This window comes from Rhinolophus hipposideros, assembly GCF_964194185.1.
Source record: "Rhinolophus hipposideros genome assembly, chromosome: 22".
NCBI lineage: Eukaryota > Metazoa > Chordata > Mammalia > Chiroptera > Rhinolophidae > Rhinolophus > Rhinolophus hipposideros.
Genome location: NC_138068.1, coordinates 24320799 through 24343522, shown reverse-complemented (window position 1 = coordinate 24343522; position 22724 = coordinate 24320799). Strand labels below are relative to the sequence as shown.

Below are 22724 nucleotides of genomic sequence, written 5' to 3'. Positions count from 1 at the left end.
AGGCAGATATTAATGAGATTTGCAAAAATATAAAAACAGTGCCATTCTACTTACTTAATACTTTTTGAAAATTTTTAATAAATTATGATACCTATGTTAATATGCAACCAATTTATTATTACGTATTTTTTTGAAAGGCGCATTCAAAACATTTCGCAGTTTTAATTTCTAACACGGCAACTATCCATAGATAAAACCTAAGACAAAAGCTCTCTGGAGTCCTTGGTTTCAAGAGTATAACGGGGTCTTCAGACCACAAACTAAGAATCATTGGTCTATTCTCTCACTGTCTCCAATTCTTTCATTCACTCTCAAACCTACTCTAGTGAAGGGTTTCCCCCCATTATGTGCCACCCAAATTGTTCAGGAGCACTAAGGGCGTCCCCATTGTTAAATCCAAAGGTCAATCCTCAGTCCTCATCTCGTTCAATTGACTGGCATATGTGCTGTGTCTGATTACTTCTCCCTCTGAGGTCTTTTCTTTACCTGCAGGTCTCCAATCGCTGACTCCTGTCTTTCCTAACCTCAGTGTTAGGTGGCCCACAGCTCAGTCATTCTTTGAAGTCTTCTCTATACCCTCTGCAGTATGCTGGCCATCTCTAAACTTGTATCTCTGACCAGATCTCTCCCCTGAACTCCACACTCACCCAAACTGTTTACTGTGACTGTACTTGGATTCTAAATAGGCATTCAAACTTTCAGATGACTAAAACCTAACTTTCTCCAGTAAACCTGTTCCTCCCAATGTCTTCGCCATCTCATTTGATGGCAACTTGATTTATCCTTCCAATGGCTTCCAAGACCCAAACCTTGGAGTCATCCTTAATTCCTTTCTCTCATACATTCTATCCAACAGGAAATCTTGTTGGGCGACTTCAAAATTCACCCCAAATCCAATCATCACCTTCCCTGCTGCACTGTTTAAAGCCACCATTATCTCTCACCTGGGTTATTACAGGAAACTCCCATCTTATCCCCTCACTTGCTCCGCTATAGTTTACTTTTAACACAGAACTCACAGATCCTTTCAAAGCTGATCCTTTCACAGCTGAAAACACACCAATGGCTTTCCATCTCACCCAAGAATAAAAGCCAAAATCCTTACAGGGGCCAATAAGGCCTATTCTAGTCGACTCCTAGTTACCTCTCTAGCCTCTCTTCCTACACTTTCCTCCCTGCTCACTCTATAGCTTCAAGCCTTTATGCCAGCTGTTCCCTCTGTCTGGGATGCTTTCTCCAGAAATCCTCATGACTCACTCCCTCAACTCCTGCTAACCTTTGCTCAAATGTCACTGTCTCAAGGAGACCCACCCTGATCTCTTCTACTTAAAAAAGTACACCCCACTCCCAACCTCCCAGCATTCTGATCTCCCTTTCCTGCTCCCCCAACAGCACTGAGAACTTTCTAACATATGACCAATGTTTGCCTGTTTCCTTAACAGAATGAATGTCTCTACAACTTCAGCAATTTTTGTCTGTTTGGTTCACTAATGTACCTTCTGTGTCTAACAGTTCTTGCCAAATAGTTTCCCAATAGATATGTCAAATGAATATTTGAACCAGCTTCTCCATCTATAAAGCCCGGTGGGAGGGAAGGGTGTTTGGACTCAATGGTTCTTCCCAGTTCAAGCCTCTGATTCTCTAATCAGGCAGAGACAGAGCTCACTTATGCCACAACTGATTTGAAACTTTTGCCACAAGGCTCAGGTCCTGGTAACGTAGACCTGGCCCCAGGGATGGGGCAGGATAGGCTATGGTCAAATAGACACCAAAAGACCAACTACCGTCCTCCTTAGCTGTCAGAGCCTGGGACACTTGGCTCTAATCTCATCTCCTCTCAAGGTCACCTACTTCTACCTGCAGGAATCACTCCTCTTTAGCTAAAACTTTGTCCTGCAAATCAGCACAAATCTCAAGTGTGGATGTCCAAAAGGGAGCCATGATCTCAATTAGCTGTGACAACCCATAATCCTAACCCAAATTCACGTCCTCTTCCAATGACAACTTTCTTCCTACCCCAGGGCAAACTTGAATTCTAAAAGGTTTTTGTGGAAAAGATGGAAAAGATGAGATAGAAATGGGAAGTGACAGCATGACATACAATTAAAACACTGTCTAACCAACCCTTTGGGGGCCCCAATGTGGTATTAGCCCCAACCTAACTTTAGGGAATCCTATTCTCTTACTCATTGGGCAGTAGGACAAAGTGGCCTGGCACCTGGAAGGTACTCAATAAATGTTTGTGGAATAGAAGAATTAAACCTACTGACTCACTCCAGAAATAAATTCACTGAGAACACGACAGATGTAACCAGGCTCAACTCAGTACTCATCAACTCCAACAAGAAGCCTGAAGGTGGGGAGGGGAAAAGTGGGGAGAACCCACCCCGCCAGGTGATGGAGGGCTGTGCCCGATGTGCTGGCTCCTTCCTTGTGACCACTGGGATCAGCACCATCCCCACCACTTCATCTCAAGGCTTCAGTAGTGTATTTCCAGCCTGCCATATGGATATTAAGAAAAAGGGGGGAGGGATGGGCATGAGTAAGCTGTACCTGCCCTTCCAATACTAGGATATTGGGTAAATGACAAGCCCCTTACAGAGCTGCAATTCCTGTTAAGGAAAGGAATTCAAATCTGATTAATACATTAGCCAGCATTTCTATCTACTGCCATTAACCTCCTATATTACTTTGGTCTACTTCCACATCTGGCCAGGTGTCTTGCCAATTCTCTGCCCTGAAGATCAAGACACTCCTCTATCCTCAGTGCTACTATTTAATTTCAGGTTCAACAACATCCCTTACTATTGTGAATAAAATCACTGATCCTACTGGTCTCTCAGTCTCCAGGCTTTTGTTTAACTTGCACATGCTGAAGTTCTTGACACTGGACTGCTGTGCTCTGGTCCACACATGGCCTCTAAGCCTGCTAAGTCAAGGTCAAATTCCAGGGTCCCAGGTTTCAGCTCAATTGTGATCTTCTTTCCCTGCTCACACCTCAGACTTTGGTCCAATGGAACCTGCTGTTCCTAGTACCCACTTTTGGGTTTTCCACCTCAGCTCTGTGCATACTCTACTGGCAGGTCCATTCTCCCTGGCTACTACAAGTCTACATTCTCCACTGACCCAAACTGGTAGTCTCTCAAGTGTGCTAGGGTCCCTTTGGCTTCAGGTCCTTGGCAGAAACTGGTCCTTCTACCTGGAACGCTCCTCTTTTCCCCCAATTCCCTACTCTCACCTCTGGGTACCATCCCCAAAAAGGTCAATTTCCCTTAATACCTCTTCTCCTTTGTTGTAAACCAACTACGATCAATATTGTTTATCTCCCAGATGAAGCAGAATTCATGAGGATGGGGCAAGTTTCTGATTCTGCTTACCATTGGTATCCCGGAGCCTAGCACCATACTTGACAATTCAAGCCTACAATAAATCTGTTAAATAAGCAAAGACTTCCAGATAAGAATATTCACTCAGCACTCTTTACAGTATCTAAAAATGGAGAAATCATCTGATAGCTAAAGTAGGAGAATGGCTACATCGTGATATATATAATGAAATGTCAATTACTGAAAGCCATACTTTCAAAGTATGACATTAGGAAATGCTCAGATTGATGTTCACCGAAAAAGCAGGAAGCAAAACTGCACCTAACTAAGCAAGAGCAGAAGTATTAGAATTGGATGTGCGTGGAGAGATCCAATTAGGGATAGCATATATTCTCTGGAAAAAACTGCTCACACCTCTTTTGCACATTTCCTACAGTAAGCATTTATTAATTAATGAGAAAAAGGTTTTCTAAAAAACTTAAGAGACTCAGCTCAAATTCAACTCCACTCAGAAAACTTCTCTAGACTTTGCACTCATACTCAAATAATCCCACGTATCTCATCGAGACTTGGGGGGATCTTTCAACCTTGCATTTCCCCCCAACTCCTTAGGGCCCACCCTAGGGCCCAGGCTGAAAAATCCACTCCAGGAAGAGTGCATGCACAACAACAAAAAAATACACTCACCTAGTTTAAAAACACCCAAGATGCTTTGCCCTGAATTTTAAGCAGCACATGTGACCTGGTCCATTCTGGTTTCAAGTTCAAAGGCATCAGGCCGGTCCTGTGGGTTAGCAGCTAACATATCTTTCAAGAGCTGCTTGATCCCCTCAGACATGGAAGTCCTGCGTTTCTGGGGGATGTGCAACTCCATCTTTGGGTTTTCTAGCAGCGCCTCACCAACAGGGACGATCTCAGTTCCCTGTTTGATATAGGTCCCCAGGAGTTCCTTCTTGGTCTCAGAGTCAATGAAAGTGATTCTTTCTATCATTGCCCAGATGATAATGCCCAGGGCAAAGATGTCAGCCTTGGCTGTGTAGTGTCCCTCCCAGACTTCAGGGGCCATGTAGAAGTCTGAGCCACAGGCTGAGGACAGCCAGTATTTATTCACATTCACATTTTTGTTGTCTTGATTGCCCTCTTTGCCTCGGGGGGCCAGCCCAGCACAGACCTTGCTTAGTCCAAAGTCTGCCACCTTGAGGATGGGGGTGCCAGACCGCTCCGTGATAAGGATGTTGTCTGGCTTTAGGTCCCTGTGCACGATGTGGTTTTTGTGCAGGAAGGCAATGGCGCTTGTGAGCTGTAGCATGAAGCTTTTGTTGGTGGCTGGGTCCGGCCTCCGGGACAGGACGTACTGATTCAGGTCTCCACCTTCACAGAACTCCATGACAAACCAGAGATAACAGGGCTCCTCAGCATAACCCAGGATCCTTTCTCCTAAATCAAAGGAAGACCGGAAAGAGCTTGAGTGAGATGGGCACATTCACACCACCTTTAGACTACAGGAATGCAGCGTATTAAAGTAAGAGTGGCAGTGGTGACAATCTCTCCCATCCAAAAGGACCAGCACAATGGGCATAATAAACCAGCTCTACACAAGCCCCCCGTCTCTACTCACACATAGGAGTGAGTCAAGGGATAACAAAACACGGAATGACACAGGTGCAGGGACGGGCACCAAGCACCTGGGTTTGGGGTTAAGAGTGCCTGGTCTACTGCTGACGGGGTGAACAGCCGGAGACAAGGGAGTTCACCTTCCCAAGTTTTTACTTCTGCTTCTTCACTTGGAAATGGCAACGTGTAACCACTTACAGAGTGCCCGCAATGGCACTTGACATTCAACTTAACATTTACCACCACCCAAGGAGGTAGGAGGAAATGCCCCATCTTATAAAACGAAGAACCTGAGGCTCACAGAGATTTAAAGTTAAGAGACACAAATCCATTTGACTGCAAAGCCATGGCGTTCCATTATACTGTCTGCAAATAGGCAGAATCATACCACCCACACCTCCCAGGGCTGCTGATGAGACAAGGTAAAGCATGTCACATGTCTGTTACTCCATGTTATTCCACGCTAGGCAAATGACCTTCCCCCTTCTTTCCTGATTTGTATGATTCTTCTCAATGCACCTAGAATGGAACTATGATTGTTTTTTCCAGAGGCACACTCTAATTCAGCAGTGTTTTCTACTAGCCCACCATATGCCTAGCACTGAGTATGTAACATGCCTCGGTCTCCATGACGCTTAGTTTCGAGGAGCTACCAGGTATCTAAAATAGCAACCATCATTCGCTGAGCATCTGCATCAAGGTCGCTTTATGAACAGTGAAGGGTGGGGAGGAGGCGCCAGATCTAAAGAAATCAGAAGGGACAGGATTTAAGTTACCCCTAAACGATAGGCAGTAGATTAGCAGAGAGAAGCAAGAAGGGAATTCTAGACTGAGAGATGGAAGGATAACGGAACAAAGGAACAAACGGACTAGAGGTGTAAATAGGAACAAGGAAGATGTATAAGGTGGAATCGAGTTGTGCTGGCTTGAAACTCCAGCTCTGCCTTTCCAAGTCTTTTCCTTCGAACCACAGAAACTCCAGGATTGGCATCTCCAAACAAATCCCAACATTCTTTATAAAGCAATTCATGGCACACTGAGCCCTTACGTGAAGGTATGTGATGACTACCAGTGCCCCCCAACCTAAGAGTGACAGATGTCTTATCTAGCTGATAAGGGCAGGCCTGCCTGGGAAGTCACACGGATCATTTAGAGCTGAGCCAGGACCTGAAGACAAGTCCTCGTATCCACATTACAGTGTGTCCAATCTACCAAAAATGAGGACTGAGTCTCTTCACACAGCCTCTCCCAGAGGGCTGCTTTTACCAGTCATTCACTAGATTATAAAGAGAACTGCTGACCCAGGATACCCTACTAACCCAAATGGCTCCGGCGTGACCAAGGCCCACAGTCTACCAGAGCCAGGGGTTTGGGAGTCTAGGTGAAGACAAGAAGATGGACAAGTCAAAAGCCTTAGGTTTCTGACCACGATCTGACAGGCCTCACCTGCCCCGTCATTATATAATTTGTTTATATTACTCACACTCAAAGTAATACAGGTAGAACCAGTTTAGGGCAGATGGGTTAAAAAAAAAAAAAATCAATTGTTTCCCATCTCATAATCCTCTTTCTAGGTCATCAGCTCTAGTGGGCTGAAGCTCTTTATCTAAACACACTACAAAATGAACTGGTGATCTGAACCTGAATCATTGTAGACTCCAGAGCAAAGACCATAAAAAGGAGAACAAGAAATGTCTGCTGGTGATAGAGCCAGAAAGGAAACGATTAAAAAGCCATCCACCCCTTTTGCAAAGGCCACTTCAGAAAACAGTGCAACTTTTTCACTGAAACAGTGGAGAAATAGAGGGTGGGGAATGATGATGATTTTATATACAAAGTTGGGAACTATGGCAACTGAAGTAAAAAGAAAACAAGTCTGCAAAACAGACGACACTGTAAATCCAGGTTACGAGAATCCAGGGAAAGAAATAAGAGTGAAAAATAAGAGTAAAAAAAAGCCCTAAGGTAGAGAGTGGGTGGGCTAGATGGGACCCAGGACTGACGAGTTTGCTCTGGGCAAGTGAGCTGAGCTCAGGAGATGCCACAGGAGGGGGCTGTTTGTTGACAGGAAAGCACTGGACAGGAAGTAGCATTCTCACAATCAGATACACAGCACCAGTGAGTATGACAGAATGGAAAACTGGGGAACGTAGCTACTTGTCCCAGAGACAAAAAGTACTTCTGTGCACAGGCAAAGGCTACAGCTTATGTTTTCACGCAGGAACCCCAGCTGCCTGCTAAAAAACATACAAGGCATGTTAGAACTCCAGTCCTTCCTATCAGGCGGGTTGCCTACCTGGGCCTGTCAGCTACCTCACAGCAAGATGGAGGGAGGGGGCATGGCACTCAATGAACGCATTTCTCTCAAGAAGCAGGCAAGGGTGAAGAACTAGGAAGAGCACAGATCAGAAGGCAAGGAATCTGGTTCAGAGCCCAGCTCTGTTCATGGGTTTACTGGGTGGTTTCTTAATTCAAAGGAAACATGAAGAGACTAAGGTATGATATAAAGATGGCTAGAACTCTGGGCAAATCCCTGAACCCCGCTGAGCCTGAGTATTGCAATCTACCAAATGAGAATGACACCTGCCCCACAGATGACTGAGTTCAGGCCCCGGCATGAAATACATTTGCCGAGCATTAGACACTCGGAGGGCATCACATCCTGACCGTCACTGACGTCATCATCCCCAGCGCACCTCATCCAAGTTCTAGGAAGTCCTTATTTCAGCAAGTCCCAGGGCTGTAAGCCACAGAACCAAGTTCTCATCTATCAGGCAAAAGATGAAATGGATCAGAAAACGAGAGTGAATGACCATACATCACATTTCTCAGGCTGTTACAGCTAAAACACATGTTCTAGCCAAACCAGGCCACTCTTTTTCTTTTTTTGAGTGATCTTTACGTTAAAAGCACCCCCCCCCCAAATCTCTGCAGGTGCATCTGAATGCGCACCTTAGGGCGCAACTTGAATGCCAACCTAGTAACACTTGCCTGATGTCCCAGGTAACTTCCTTCTGAGCGGCCAAGGCCCTAGTCTTATAATTTGCCAAGGTGTCTGTGAATTGGAGAAGGGAAAATGGTCGAACTTTAAGGGATTACCAAAGACTGGTTCTGAAACGACACTGATTCCTGGAGACCCAAAATGTCCCTATGGTTTGCAAGTCAGATTAGGGGCTTCCGGAGGTCGGGTGATCAATGGCCTTTTAGCTCAGGTCCATCACACAGTGGGCCCTGTGGGTCCCCGAAGCCAGCCTGTGGTTATTTCCCCCGTTTCAGAATGTATAATTGGAACAGACAAATGCAGCCACAAGTAGAATATCCAAATGAAACATAGTTTTTTGAACGGATAGAAACAAACTTTACTTAAGTTTTATAATTCACTTGTCTGGCATAATCTGACAGTTCTATAAGATTAATGAGTTAAAAATTTCACTTCCAAGAGGAGGATAAGAGTGAGTATTATTTGGAGTGGTAACGATTTTAGGTAAACTGGCCTCTGAGAGCCCACTGGGTTCCAGGCACTATTTTAAAGGCTCATTATGTGAGCTGTGTCACCTCGCTGGACACTGTTTTAGAGGTAGGAAAACTAAGAGAAAGGCTAAGCCACGTGCCCAAGACCACTGTCAAGTCCTTCCACCAGACAATACTCCAGCCAAGTCTTTCCACTAGACAACGCTATCTCCCAGGCCTCAGGGGGCTAAGAGATGCACTTTGATATAAGAAAGGCAGGCCCACCTTCAGAATGGTTTTATTACCATCCCCAACCCCCCCAAGTCCATTAGCCAGGACCATGAAATAAACTCTGTATTCCAAAACATATTCTGTGTCACAGTTCACGGGGAGACAGAGAAAACAGGGAAAAATCAAGCAGGTGTCTCACAGTAATGAGATTTTATTCCTCATGGGAATAAGAAGAGTTAAAGTCTCCCCAAAATGTGGCCTGCTGTATCCAGAAACTTGAGGCCAGCAAGCGAGGCATAAGGGTAAGTCAGTATGAGATGCAGAAAGACAGGCAGGCACCTTCTGGAAAGGTCCAAAATACTAAGGATTTTATACGTCTATTCCCAAATCTCCGTAAGTCAGGTTTTCATGTTCTAGTCAATTCCACTGGAACATTTCCTGAGAACACAGTACTTGTCAGACATCAGTGATGAGATGAGTTAAGAAGTGGTTGGTCTCTGCCCTTGTGTTATAAAGGTTAGTAGTCGTTAAAGTAGAATGACTACAGCTAGGAGAACAAGGACGAAGGCGCAGCTCTGTCGGAGGGTGGGGGGTAGGGAAAGGCACTGAGGATATGACAAAGGCAGGCCGAGAACCACTGCTGGCGTGGCCCTTGACTGTGCCTCCCAGGATGAAGACAGTGAGCACACAGCACAGCAGGGTGTGACCCTGCAGCGAGGAACCCAAGTAATCTGGGATAATAATCACAGAAGAGGTGCAGTAGGAGACGGGCACAAATGAAGCTGCAGATAAAGAAGCTGGAGTCGGGTCATGAGGAGTGGTGTCTGGCAGACAGAAAGGATTTGAACTTCAACTCGGAGAAATGGGAAGTGACTGAAAGTTCTTGATCTACTTTAGAAATATATACTGCTTATTGACTCTAAGAAGTCATCGATTTTAAGACATACCATTTAAGTAACACTTACAGGCTGCTGACACCAACAAGGTATGTGACTGACTAAGCTGCGTTCTGACTTCAGAGATGTTAACATGTGAGGATGAGACAAATAGCATGTCTGAGAATTGATGAAATCAGTTCCCTCTGTAGACATGAGGAGTTGGAGATGGAAAACTGACTAGTGGTCCAGAGATTCACCAGGAGGTTTTGAAAGTCAAAGAAGTGAGGGCTGGCAAGGGAGGGGCGAGAAGGGGATGGGAAGTTGAGAATCAACAGAACTTGGTAACTTAACACTGGTCAAGTATGATGAGCAGGAAGAATTCAGAGAGTTCTCTAGCCCATCCTTTCTTCTTAGTCCAGACCCTGTCTACTTGGATAATTACATCCCCTTTTACAAGTGAGGAAATTAAGGCTCAAAAGGATTAAATAATTTGCCTGTGTCCTCACAGCTAGTTAGGGGCAGGACCCAGAGTCTCCACAACCTGTATTCCTCACTTTGAGGCTCCACTGTTGCCCCTTCATGCCAGCGGCAGAATTTAACACTGAGATGCTTTATCTCCACTTTGCCCCAAGCTCCCTGTTAAGTGCACGCCTATGTATGTTATGCCCCCAGTGAATTCAATGTTCATCGGTCCCTCATGCTGCCAGGTTTATCTTTCAGTAAAAGACTAATTATGATGGTGACTTAAATGTGCTGAGATGATTTTAAAAATGCTCAGTCCATTAGATATAAAAACCACACTCTAGCAATTTAGTCTAAGAGAAGAGTATTCAAAAGAAAAGAGTACCTAAAAAACAAAACAAAAAACCCCCTATCACCAACAGCAACAAAAAAGACACACCAAGCACCAAAAACACCCAGAATTGGAAACAACATCATTGTCTAACAGTTAATTATAGTATTGCCACTGGTTGACTGCTTTAAAGGATCATGTTATACTTCAACAAAATTTACTTAAATAAAAAAACCAAAAACACATCCTAAAAAAGTTTAATGTGAAGAAAGAAAAAAAAAAAGAAAAAAAAAGACAAAGAAATTATAGTGTTGAAGAAAAAGGATTAGAAAGGAATCTAGAGAAACGACATTTGAATCCGCTGACTATAGCCATCTCTGTGTTGGATTAGTTAAGAGCTGTACATTCATCCATTTTAATGAAGTGGTTCATCTGGAGATCAGCCCTGAGAAGCTGCTGAACACAAGGACCCATCCAGGATGTCTTCCCAAGGAAAGACGCGCATGCTGACCAAGGTCTGGTCCCAGTCTCAATGACCTTGGGTGAAGTCACTATAAGAGGCTGGGTCCAGTGTCAACACTGCAGGGTGGAGTCACAGTTCTTCCTAAGGTTAGTCACAGTCATTGTGCAGTAGAGAACTGATCCCTTATGGTGGCTGCCGGGCAACATCCAGGGTCCTACAGAGGCCAATTATGACCCAGCAGGCCTAGCAGGAAGGACAAGGAACCAGCCAGGCCTGGGGTCATTGCCATCCTCACTCTTCCACCTACACGGCTATGTGACCCTAGGAAAATGTCTTCTGAATCTGCTTCATTTTCCATAAATTGGGAAGAGACACCTACCTCACTGGGCTGTTTGTAAGACTTAATTGTGACATAGGAATCATCCTGCATGGTACCTGGACACCTGAGCAGACAACTACTGAGTGTTAATTATGTTAATGTGTCTGGACACCACTGGTAGCCGTCCGATATGGTCATAAGGCAGCACATCAAGAACATGGAAATCGGCAAGCGTGTCTGGATGTGAATCTAGAGCCTGACCCTCCACTGGTGTGGTACTGGACAAATTACTCGATCTTGATTTTCTCATATGTAAGACCAGGTTACAAAAACACAAAGTGGAGAGGATTAAATGAGAATGAATAAGAAAATACTATGAAAGGCTAGCTATTAGTACTTGAACATTACAAGGATCTTGTTAAAATGCAGCTTCCAACAGCCAGGCAGAGCGGGGAGTAACCCATGGCAGCCCCGGCTTGTGTCTCTCTCCACACACAACAGGCCTTGCCACACACCCAGGCCTTACTTCTTGCCAAAATCGCTTCTGATTTACCCTTAGTAAGTTAGGGGAGCTCCCTCCCCTAACTTAATCCACATTCCTGGCAGCTGTTCCCCCTACAGCACCTCACAGGCTGCAGTGAAGTAACATCTGTCGTGCTGCAGCCATCTTCTCTATTAGACTGGGTGCCCACAGTGGAATGAAACCAAGTTTTTGGGCTCCCCACCATGCACCTCTCACATAGCAGGCACTCAGTAATTGGATGGAATAAATCAGGATAAAAACTGTGAGCTGGAGAGGCTTAAAAGAGAGAACTAGGGAAAGTTCTAGTACAGGGCATGCAGAATATGTAAATTAAAGACGAGGTAAGCATTCAGAATTTGGGAGTCACTAAAGCAGGACTCCTGGTCCTAAGGATGCCAAAGGCCAAATCGGAGTTGAAAATTAAGTGACATCAGGAAGCTAAGCTTGCCTTGAGAGTTCACACACTATAAAAAGCCCTACCCAATGCAACCCCAATTAAGCAAAGCTCTCAAGTAAGTAAGGGTTGCTTCTCTCTCCTGGGGCTGGTCTCTAAAATCCCCAATGCACACAGAAGGAAGGCAGTCAGCGGGTAGCAGGAGACAAGTGTGCGAGGTTGTCCCAAGACATTCAGGAGTAGACCAGAAAGGAGGTGAAGGGTCCCTGGCAGCTGAGACATAACGGGAAGGCACCAGGAGACATCAGCAGCGCCACAAACACCTATTATACATTAAAAATAGAGTTGCCTCGTTAGTTTCTGTGTAAAATGATTATGCCCATTTAATGACCCGGAAAAACAGAACCACTCAGAACTTAAGCCACCTGTGCCAAGAGTGCGGCACACACACAGGAACGCAGACTCCGTGGAGGATGCCTGGGTTTGGATCCTGACTTGGTTATTTGCTTAGCTGTTTTACACGGGGCGATTTCATTAACCTCAGGGCCTCAGCTGTCTTACCTGTAAGACAGGGATAATCACAGTGTGGACTTCCAAAGGGGATTCTGAGGACTGGATCATTTAGTAGGTTTAAAGCCTTTAGAACAGACCTGGCACATGGCAATCAGTAAGTTTCCAGCTCTTAGCACATGAAACTGAGACTAAGACCTCCTGACTCCAAGTCAATACCACTGTTCTACTGTATCCTGTTAATTTCCAGGGCCTCCAATGCCTCCTTTTACCTGTCACTGTCACAGTAGCCAAAGATCACCATTCAGCGCTATGCTTTTACCAGGGGGATCTCTAAACTGTGAGGCCTCAAGCTACAGCAGAGAAGGCCAAGTTGCTTTCTAGAGGCCTGGGCAGGGGTGGCCCGGAGCTGAGCCTAAGGTTTCCCCAGGTACTCCACAGGCTGGGGGCAGTCCGCGGGCCAACAACCAATCCACTGCTAAGAGCCTGGTCTCCCTCCCCATAGTACCTCCCGCTCAGCTTACTAAGGTCTACTCCCTTCCCTGCTTCCCCATGCCTCTTACACTCCCAGAGGGAACCTCTACCATTTTCTAGGATACCCACTACTCACTGGTGACCTTGCTCTGTGGTCACCTGGGCACGTGTCTTCCATATGCCTCATGGAGGAAACTGTGTAGCCTCTTCTATTACAGTGCTGGCTCAGTCAGCACTGGGCATCGGTGAAGACAAAACTACCCACCAAGGGCTTCAGATTCCCGTGCATGGCAAGCCACCTAAAGGTATCTTGAGGACAGCAAGCATCACACAATTGGTAGCGCAGAGCTCGTGCTTATCCCAAGTTGGAATAAGCTATAGGCTCCCAGCTTTTCCAAACTTCTAATTACTCAGTTTTCACGAGCCTTCAGAGTTTGTCCTTTTTTTCCCTTTTCTTTTTGTCCTCAGGATCGGTGTGTGCTTTAGAGAGAACACCAGAACTTCTGTGTTTAACAATGAGCTCAGGCTTCCTGCTGTCTTCTAAGTGGCAGTAATCTTGAACTTATTAATAGTTTTAGGTACATTCAGGACAGGGTCGTTTAGCAATGGAAACAAGGAGGGAAGAGCAAACTGTTGATGACTTAACTCCTTTTTGTGAAAAGTACTTAAAAGTTAAACACCAGACCATCAACCAAATAATTTGCAGGATTGCTGATCTGGTTTTAAAAAGTCCGAGAGGCTGGTTTGCATGCTGCCACTAACTCCTCTGGGGCAAGTCCTGTCTGTCCCTTTTCTGGGCTTCAGTTTCCTTCCCAGAGAAACAGAAGGCCAGATCGGACATCTAAGACCGCTATAGACACTCTGAAGCTCTGTTCTCTACATAATGCTCTGAGTAGAACTTGTTTTGTCTGTGTCCAGAAAGAAAGGACAGAGACAGAAGTCTATTAAACGAGGGTGGAGAAGATCAAGAACTGCGTTAAGAAGTTCCCGTTTTCTTTTGGATGTTTTAATTACTCATACATCAAATAATTTGTTAAGACTATAAAAATGCCTTGGAGCATTTACTAGAGTTGATACTGATAGGGGAAAAAAACCAAAACTGTCCTCTACTTGGCTCAGTTGTGAAATAAATTATTCCGCCTTCTCTCCTCTACCTATCCACATGGTCCTAGGCTCCCTTCTTTCAAGCCCACCTTCTCTGCCAACTTCTGGCTAATTTCTGATTTTCACTCTTGTTAATTCTGTACAACACTCTATACAAAGCCCTTGTTAATGAGCCAACTGGCCTTTTCCTCCTGACCTTGATTAGCATTTACGTTTTCTACAGGTCCTCAAACTTTTCAAGTTCCTTTGAGGCAAAGAGCGTTTCTTCCCCCCTGCAAATAACTCTGCAAGGATTCAGTGAAAGTAGAGGCCATATACCTCGTTTTATGACACTTCACAGGTGTTTCAGGGTTTTTTTTTGTTTTGTTTTTGTTTTTTACCAACTGAGAGCAAGACCCTCCACCAGCAAAAAGATTACGACTGGCTTTATTATGGTGGTCTGGAACCAAACCTGCAATATCTCCGAGGTATGCCTTTATGTATATAGATTTGGTTCCATTGAGACTTTAAGGCAAATTAACACTTTCTGTTTCAAAAATTATTCTAAGTTGCAGAAGACAGGGGAAAGGTGACAGCAAAGGATTTTCTATTTCATCATAGAGCTGCATCAGATTATCTCTAAGATTCCTTCCAGCTCTAACATTTCTGAATATGTTGTAAACCCAGGCGCCCCAGGGCAGATTGAGACTGCTAAACAGCCAGGAAAATGGAGTAATTTGGGTCTTTGTTCTCCACTTTACCAGCAAAAAACCCCCAAATGCCTGTTTACTGCTTCCTAAATCAACACTTGTAAATTTCAATGTAAGTTTCATAAGCCAAGGAAATGGCTTTATTCTTACTGCTCTATCTCTGAGCCCAGAATATTACCTGACCCATAACAGAGGCTCAAATATTCAAGACTCCAAACTACTGAAAAAGACATATTAAGTATGCAGCCTCAAGCAAAATGTTTCATTTCTCTAGGGCTGTTTCAGTTCACAAAGGGAGAAAGAATACCAGTGTTTCTGTCACCCTGGTATTCCTGACAATACAGGAAACGTGTTCCATGGTCCAACAAGTTCGGGAAACTTGAACAAGAACATTGTGCATCTCAAAGCGGATGATGGTAGGGATTCAAAATATAGCCTGAACTTATCGACACACTGAATTCCTACTTATCTGGAGCACTTACTGTCACTCCCAGGCTGCACAGCAACCCTATGACACACGTACCCTTATCTTAGGGAGAAAGGAATGGTCCCCACAGGTTTGAAACAACTTGTCCCATGTCTCATGCAGTCAGTTCAGACAAGCCATGACTGAAAGTGAGTCTAACCTCAAAGCCCATATTAACCATGATGCTATGCTGCCACTATTTACTGTGAAGTTGTGACAAATTCTACAGGTGAGGGAAGTTTGAACAGTACAGCTGACCCTTGAACAACGGCTTGAACTGCTTGGGTCCACTCTTATACACTGATTGTTTTCAATAAATAACTGTAAATGTATTTTTTTCTTTCTTATGATTTTTTAAATCACGTTTTCTTCTCTCTAGCTTACTTTATTGCAAGAACACAGTACGTAATACAAATAACACGCAAAATATGTGTTAATTGGCTGTTTATGTTACCATAAGGCTTCTGGTCAACAGTAGGCCACTAGTAAAGTTTTCGGGGAGTCAAAAGTTATACACGAATTTTCAATGGGGCAGGAGCATTGGAGCCCCAACCCATGCATTGCTCAAAGGTTAACTGTATGTATGCAGTGAGAGGAAGCAAAGACTTCCAAACCCAGGCTAAAGTTTCAAGCCTGGTATCAATGAACTGAAGGGTAGAAGGAGATTGTTTGGCAAATTCCCACATCCCAAGGCAGTCGTGTAGTACTGAAGTCTAGACCATTCATCAACCATAGTGGAGAAGACAGTCTGGAAATGAAATGAAGACCCTGTAAATTACAGGTGAGCTAAAAGAATCTACTCGAAAGCCTAATCTTTAGCTTCTCCATTTATAGAAAGGTGAGCATTTCCTTTTAGAATTATCTAAAGTCACTTCTGTACTACATCTAGGGCAGAGTTGGGACTCAGTTTCTCAGATCCTTCTAGCCCAGTGGCCCTCTCCTCTCTGAACAAATCCATGGCGGTGTGTAGTATGAACAAGACAGGTGAGTACTGAGCACTCAGGATGAACACACTTCCTAACTGCAGTGAGAAAACGGGAAACGAGGATTAGCCCTCCCGAGGACTACAAAGCCCCCTTGCCTCGCTGAGTCCAGTCTTCCTAGAAATAAAACCCCTTCCAAGCCAGCCTCAGAGAGTTGAGGCAAAGATTAAGAATGCAAAAAAGGCTGAGAAAGACGTTAGAGGGAGTTATGTGACGGGGTTATTATTCTGCAGGCCCCCGGGGACTTAGCCAGAAAACGACAGTTTGCTTGACCGCCCCGGGATGAAGGGCTGGGGTCTCAGAGGCAAAGAAAAACTAAGTGTAAGTTGGGGGGGGTGGAGCTGGGGGGGTGTCGGGCTCTTTGGAACCAGACAGGGAGGGGGTGTGGGTGGGTCCAGTCAAGTCTTTTCTTTCTGTTTGCTTTGGGAGGGACCGGAGAGAGAGTGAGGGGGGCTTGAAGTTCTCCCACCAATTCGGAACCCGACCCCCTTCACTCCCAAACCGATTAAAAGTACTAGACGTTTCGTAATAATGGCTCACACGTAGTGTGCACTTATTAAGACAATGATTAGCACTTGATGAGCGCTTGTTATGAAAATACCGGCTAATCTGCGTGCCAGGAACTGATCCCGGGGGGTCCTGAGCTGAGAGGTGGCCCCGAAAGCCTGGGCCCCGGAAAGGAGGGTGTGTCCGGGCCCCGGGTGACAGGACCAGGGCCCAAGGTTCCCGAGGTCCGTTTGGGCCCCGCTGTGCTCCTACCTTTGAGCGAGGTCTCCACCAGGCGCAGGTAAAGCTGCGAGCTCTTGTTACCGTGGCTCATGCGCTGGGCCAGCCCGTTGCGCTGCAGGACACACTCCTCAAACTGCACCACGTTCTGGTGGCGCCGCTTGAGGCTGGTCAGGGCCCAGAATTCGGCCAGCGCCAGCTCCACGTTTTCCGGGGCGTCGCAGCGGATCTTTTTGACCGCCACCCTGGCCCCGCTGCGCCCGGCCACTGCCTCGTAAACCACGCCGTAGCTGCCGCGCCCGATCTCCGCCAACAGGCTGTAGCGCGGCCGCGCCAGATAGGCCTCGCCCGGGGCCTCGGCCGCCACCGGATCCATGGCCTGGGCCGCCGCCGCCGGCCTCAGCTTCGCGCTGGGCGCCCGCGGCACTGGGCTTCGCCTTTTCCGCTCGGGGCTTTGTGTACCTCTGCGGGCGCCGTCCTCCTTCCCCGTTTCCATGGCTGCGGGCGGTGGGGGGAGCAGCAACGGCGCTGCCCGGCGCCCCCTTGCCTCATCCCTCCGTCCGGCCCCAGGACGCGGAGGAGCGGGAGCTTGGATTGTGACCTGCGGGTTAAAGAATCGGTTAAACGACCAGGCCGAGGCGGGGAGGCCAGGAGCGCAGGCCGCCAAGCGCCCCACCTCCTCCTCCTCCTCCAGCCGCCACGGCCCCTTTAAGACAGAAGTCACCGCTGCTCGGAGCACTAGGGAGAGGAGGGGAAAGCGGGAAAGACGAAACCACGGGCAGTGGCTCAGAGGGGAAACCGGAAAGCAAAGCGAAAAAACCCCACCGTCTCAGTTAATTTATCGTGTAGGAATAGGAAAAACAAGGACCAGCAGTCTTCGTGATTTGTTAAAATCGCCTTAAGAAGCAATTCGGACTGTGGAAATCTTTTTTCCTGCCTGCCCCCGTGAGGGATTCCCCCTCCCCGCGTCCCGCCGTGTGTTCTCCAGGGTGTAAACAGTCCATTGAATTAAGCCCGAGCGGCTCCTAGCGGACTGACCCAAGTGCTAGAGGGCGGCGGGTGGAGGGGGTAGGCTTAAAAGTTCGGCGTCCCCGAGCGCGCCAAATCCAGGAAACAGTCGCCCTCCCCAAGCTCCCGAGGCGGTCGGGGTAGCTCTAGTTTCAGCGCTGACTTTCATCCTGCCGACTGTGCCCTTACCTGGCGGGCGCCCCTCCACTTCCGGGCGGCTCGTTTCCCCCCCGGAGCCTTAGGCTGGGGATGGTCGGCTCCCGGCCAGGGCCTCCGTCGGTCTGGAGCAGCGCCAGAGGCAGTGGCCTGCGACGGGCGTGCGCCGGAGTCTGCTGCTGCTGCTGCTGCGGCCGTAGTGGCAGCGCGGCGCGCGGGGGAGAACCCGGAGTCCAGGTTCCCGCGGCTCTCCACGTGTTCGCGCCAGCTGAGCCTTTTACATAACCTCTTTATATAAGCCGCACCTCCCGCGGGCACTCGGGCCAGCGGGGGCTCCTGGTGGCCCATTCCTTCGGAGGCCGGTCGAGTACCTAGCTGCCCCCGTCCTGCCACAGCCGACCGAGCAGCCGCAGCTGGGGCCCAATCACAATTGAGAACACCCAACCTACAAAAAGTAGGCGCCAAATTCCCGCGATCCGCTGCGGCCTCCGGGGCTCGGCAGCTGCCTGCACGCCCCGACCTCCTATCTCCTGGCCGGTGCTGCGCGAGGAGGAACTGCACGCGGTGGGCGCCTAATAAATACTGATGGGTTGATTGGATTGGTCGTTTGATTGATTCATAGCTCGCTCCTGGGAACCGCCCGGGCTGGGTGGGAATCCCAGCCTGCCTCCAATTAGCCCCTTGATCTCGGGTAAATCGTTGCTCCCATCAGAGCCTCATTTCCCTCTTCTGCAAAGGGGTAGACTGAGCCTTACCTCCCAGGGGTGCATGGGTTTTTGAATATTTTATTCACTGCCTTGTACCCCAATGTCATGAAAACGCCCAGTATTTGTTAACTGAATCTACAGATACTTAATTGAATTCTTACAATGTGCCAGGCACCCTTCTAAGTCGCCGGGGAAAGAACGAGGCACAGGACAGTCTCTAGCTTAGTTGAGTTGCTGTGCCATTAGAAAGGACAAATCCTCTCTTCACCTTCAGCAAGTTAATTAACTTTCTTGTGTCTTTATTCCTCATCTGTAAATTGGGAAGAACAGTAGTTGGAGGACTCACTGAGTTTATACAATTAAAGCACTTAGCACAAGACAGGGCCTTGCACACAATAAATGTTAGGTAATATTATGAAATAAATACACAGCATAACTTTTGACAATAAGTGTGATGAAAAAGAATGAGCTAAAGAGTTCCTGGAGGTTGGGGACAGGCCACTTTTAATAGTGTGGTCATTGAAAAGTTAACTTTTTTTTAATACGTAAAATTTCAAATTTTCATCTAAATTGCAAGAATAGTAAACAGTTTCATATGCTTTTCAACCAGAATAACAAATTATATTTTGCTATATTTTCATGATCATATTCTTTCTTGTGTGCATGTGTGTGTCTGTGTGTACAAAACACGTATTTTGTTTTTTCCTAAATCATTTTAGTGTTTCAGACATTTTGTCCCTTTATCACCATATACTTCTGTGTTTATTTCCTAAGAACAAGGACATTCTCATGCATAATCTCAGTACAAGTATCAAAATCAGGAATTTTCACAATGATGTAATTCTTTTATTTAATACACCTTCCATATTTAAATTTGTTAATTGTCCCAATAATATCCTTTATAGCTATTTCCAAGGATCCCATCAGGATCACTTGATGCATTTAGTTGTTTCCTTAGTTTCCTTTGATCTAATCTGGAAAGGCAGTTAGTTACTCAGCCTTTCTTTTGTTTTTCATGACCTTGACATTTTTGAATAGTACTGGTGAGGTATTTTGTAGATGTCCCTAAATTTGGATTTGTCTGATATTTTCTCATGATTAGAGTTAGACTATGCCTTTTTGGTAAAAATACCAAAATACAGAAAGAAAATTGTGTCCTTAGTGTATCACGTTGGGAGGCACAATGACACTGGTTTGTGTCAATATTGGTGATGTTAACTTTGATAATTTAATTAAGGTGGTATCTGCCAGAAAAGTTAACTGTTTTTCCCTTTGTAACTATTAAGCGTCTCATGAAAAGATTTTTTTGAGACTATCCTGTTCTTTACCAGACTCTCACCCACAGGTTTTAGCATTCATTGATGATTCTTGCCTGAATCAATTATTATTATAATGGTTGCAAAATGGTGATTGAAAGGCCTCTATATTAGTCTGCTGGGGTTGGCATAACAAAACACAGACTGAGTGGCTTAACAGAAATTTATTTTCTCACATTTCTGGGGGCTAGAAGTCTAAGATCAAAGTGTTGGTAAGTTTGTTTTCTCCTGAGACCTCTCTCCTTGGCTTACAGATGGCCTGCCTTCTGGCTATGTCCTCACAAGACTTTTCCTTGGTTTGGGTGTTTTCCTCTTGTAAGGACAAAAGTCATATTGGATTAGGGCCCCACCCTAATGGGTTCATTTTAACTTAATTAATTAATTCAAATTTATAGCGGGAACAGTGTTTTTCCAGGACCCATCAGCTCCAAGTCAAGTCATTTTTTTTCAGTCTAGTTGTGGAGGACACAGCTCAGCATTGTTTTCTAGCTAGTTGTGAAGGGCGCAGCTCACTGGCTCATGTGGCAATCGAAGGGTAACCTGGGTGTTATGAGTACTGTGCTCTAACCAACTGACCCAACCAGCCCCATAATCTCTTTAAAGACCTTATCTCCAAATGTTACATTCTAAGGGACTGGGGCTTATGAATTCAATATGCGAATTTAAGTGAGGGTGGGTTTTTGGGGGGGGAAACACAGTTCAGTCTATAACAGCCTCTTTGGAATATAACGCTGTACTAAGACCTGAAGTCAGCCATGGTAAAACTAATGGAAAGGCATTTCGGGGAAAAAGAATAAGTACAGAAGCCGTGAAACAGGAGCAAGATTGATGTTAAACTTCAGCCAATTGGTGAGAGTGAAAAATGGTACAACCACTTTGGGGAAATAAGTTTGGCAGTTTTTCGTTTTTTAAATATTTTTAATTGGGGAATATTGGGGAACAGCGTGTTTTTTCAGGGCCCATCAGTTCTAAGTCAGGCTGTCCTTCAATCTAGTTGTGGAGGGCGCAGCTCAGCTCCAAGTCCAGTTGCCGTTTTCAAACTTAGTTGCAGGAGGCGCAGCCCACCATCCCGTGCAGGAATTGAACCAGCAACCTTGTTGAGAGCTCCCGCTCTGATCATCTAAGCCATCTGGCCACCCCTCTGGAAGCTCAGTGGTAGGTTGTTGTCTTCAGTCTAGTTGCAGAGAGCACAGCTCACTGGCCCATGTGGGAATCAAACCGGCAACCCTGTTGTTCAGAGCTCGTGCTCTAACCAACTGAGCCACCTGGCCACCCCTGGCAATTTTTTATAGAAGTTAAATATACATCTTCCCTATGGCCCAGCAATTCCATGCCTTGATATTAACCCAAGAGAAATGAAAACTTATGTTCAAAAATACACTTGCATAAGAATGTTTATAGTGACTTTTCCATAAGAGTCCCAAATAGGAAACACTCTAATGTTTATCCATAAATGAATGGATAACCAGATTGTGATATTCCTATATCATGAAATGCTGCTGAGGGGGAAGAAAGGAAATGAAGTAGTGATACAACATGGTTGAATCAAAATAATTATGCTGAATGAAAGAAGCCAGGCACAAAAGTGGACATATTGGATGATTCTATAAAAAATTCTTGAACATGCAAAGTAGTTTATATTGACAGAAAGCACATCAGTAGTTGGGATGGGGAGGGATGGATGGAGTACAAAGATACAGGAAGAAACTCTTCAGGGTGATGGATATGTTTATTATCTTGAACCTATCTTGTGTTGATGGTTTCAAGGGGGTAGTATATGTTTAAAAACACTTCAGATTTTATACTTTAAACAGGTACAGTGTATGTACATTAACTTCACAGACTTATCCCAATAAAGCTGCAAAAAATGGGGAGAAAATATTATCTACTACATGATTCTGCTAATATAAAGTCAAACAACACTGGTCCATGGTAGCAGAAATTATACTAGTGATTATCTTTGGGGTAAGAATTGACTACTAAAGGACACAAAGGAATTTTCTGGGTGATGGAATTTTATTGCATGTACGATATACTGCGATAAAGCTGATTTAAAAGGTGAAAAAAACAAAACCCTGCCACCAGGGACACCTGTATCTTTACTTAGAGCTTCAAAGGACTGACGGCAGAATCGTGCTCAGGCAGGGCTGAGCAATCACTTGTCCCAAAGTTTGAGTGAGGCCAATGGAGTCTCTCTTTCAGTGAGTTTCCCAACAAGAATTTTGAGATTGGATCTGAAATTCTAAAAGAACCACAAGGAGCGTAAATCCTTTTGTATGTTGTGCGAAGGACCAGGATACTTGCAAAATTATTGATTGCTTGGTCAATTTTTTTTTTCTTATTTTAGTTTTTCTTAAGTGACAGAAGGAACCTATTCTTATTATTATGACTAATAGCCAACTTTTATGAATTTTTTTATCTGGCAGGCACAGGAATTAACAAATAATTCTCATGTAAATCCTGTGAGGTAGTTACTATCTTTAGCCCCATGTTATAGATAAGAGACTGAGAGCGGAGATTGCATACCTGGGATTTGAACTGAGACCCCAGGCTTTTCACACCACCTTTCACTGCTCAGCCCTCTCCAAGACAAA

At 45.5% G+C, this 22724-nt stretch overlaps 1 protein-coding gene across 3 annotated transcripts in view; it reads right to left on the bottom strand.

Annotated features, from left to right (window-relative positions):
* STK35 (serine/threonine kinase 35) overlaps window positions 1-18536 on the bottom strand; it is a 56708-nt gene extending 38172 nt beyond the window's left edge. For all 3 annotated transcript variants that reach the window (XR_013992262.1, XR_013992263.1, XM_081033390.1), the window contains exons 1-3: window positions 18141-18536; window positions 16977-17544; window positions 4014-4763 (exon numbers count right to left, since the gene is read on the bottom strand). Coding sequence is in view for 1 of the 3 variants with exons in the window: in XM_081033390.1 (XP_080889516.1) it covers window positions 4051-4763; window positions 16977-17544; window positions 18141-18455 (1596 nt within the window). In the remaining 2 variants the exon portion in view is untranslated. The remainder of the gene's footprint in view (window positions 1-4013; window positions 4764-16976; window positions 17545-18140) is intronic.
* Between the last annotated feature and the right edge of the window lie 4188 nt (window positions 18537-22724).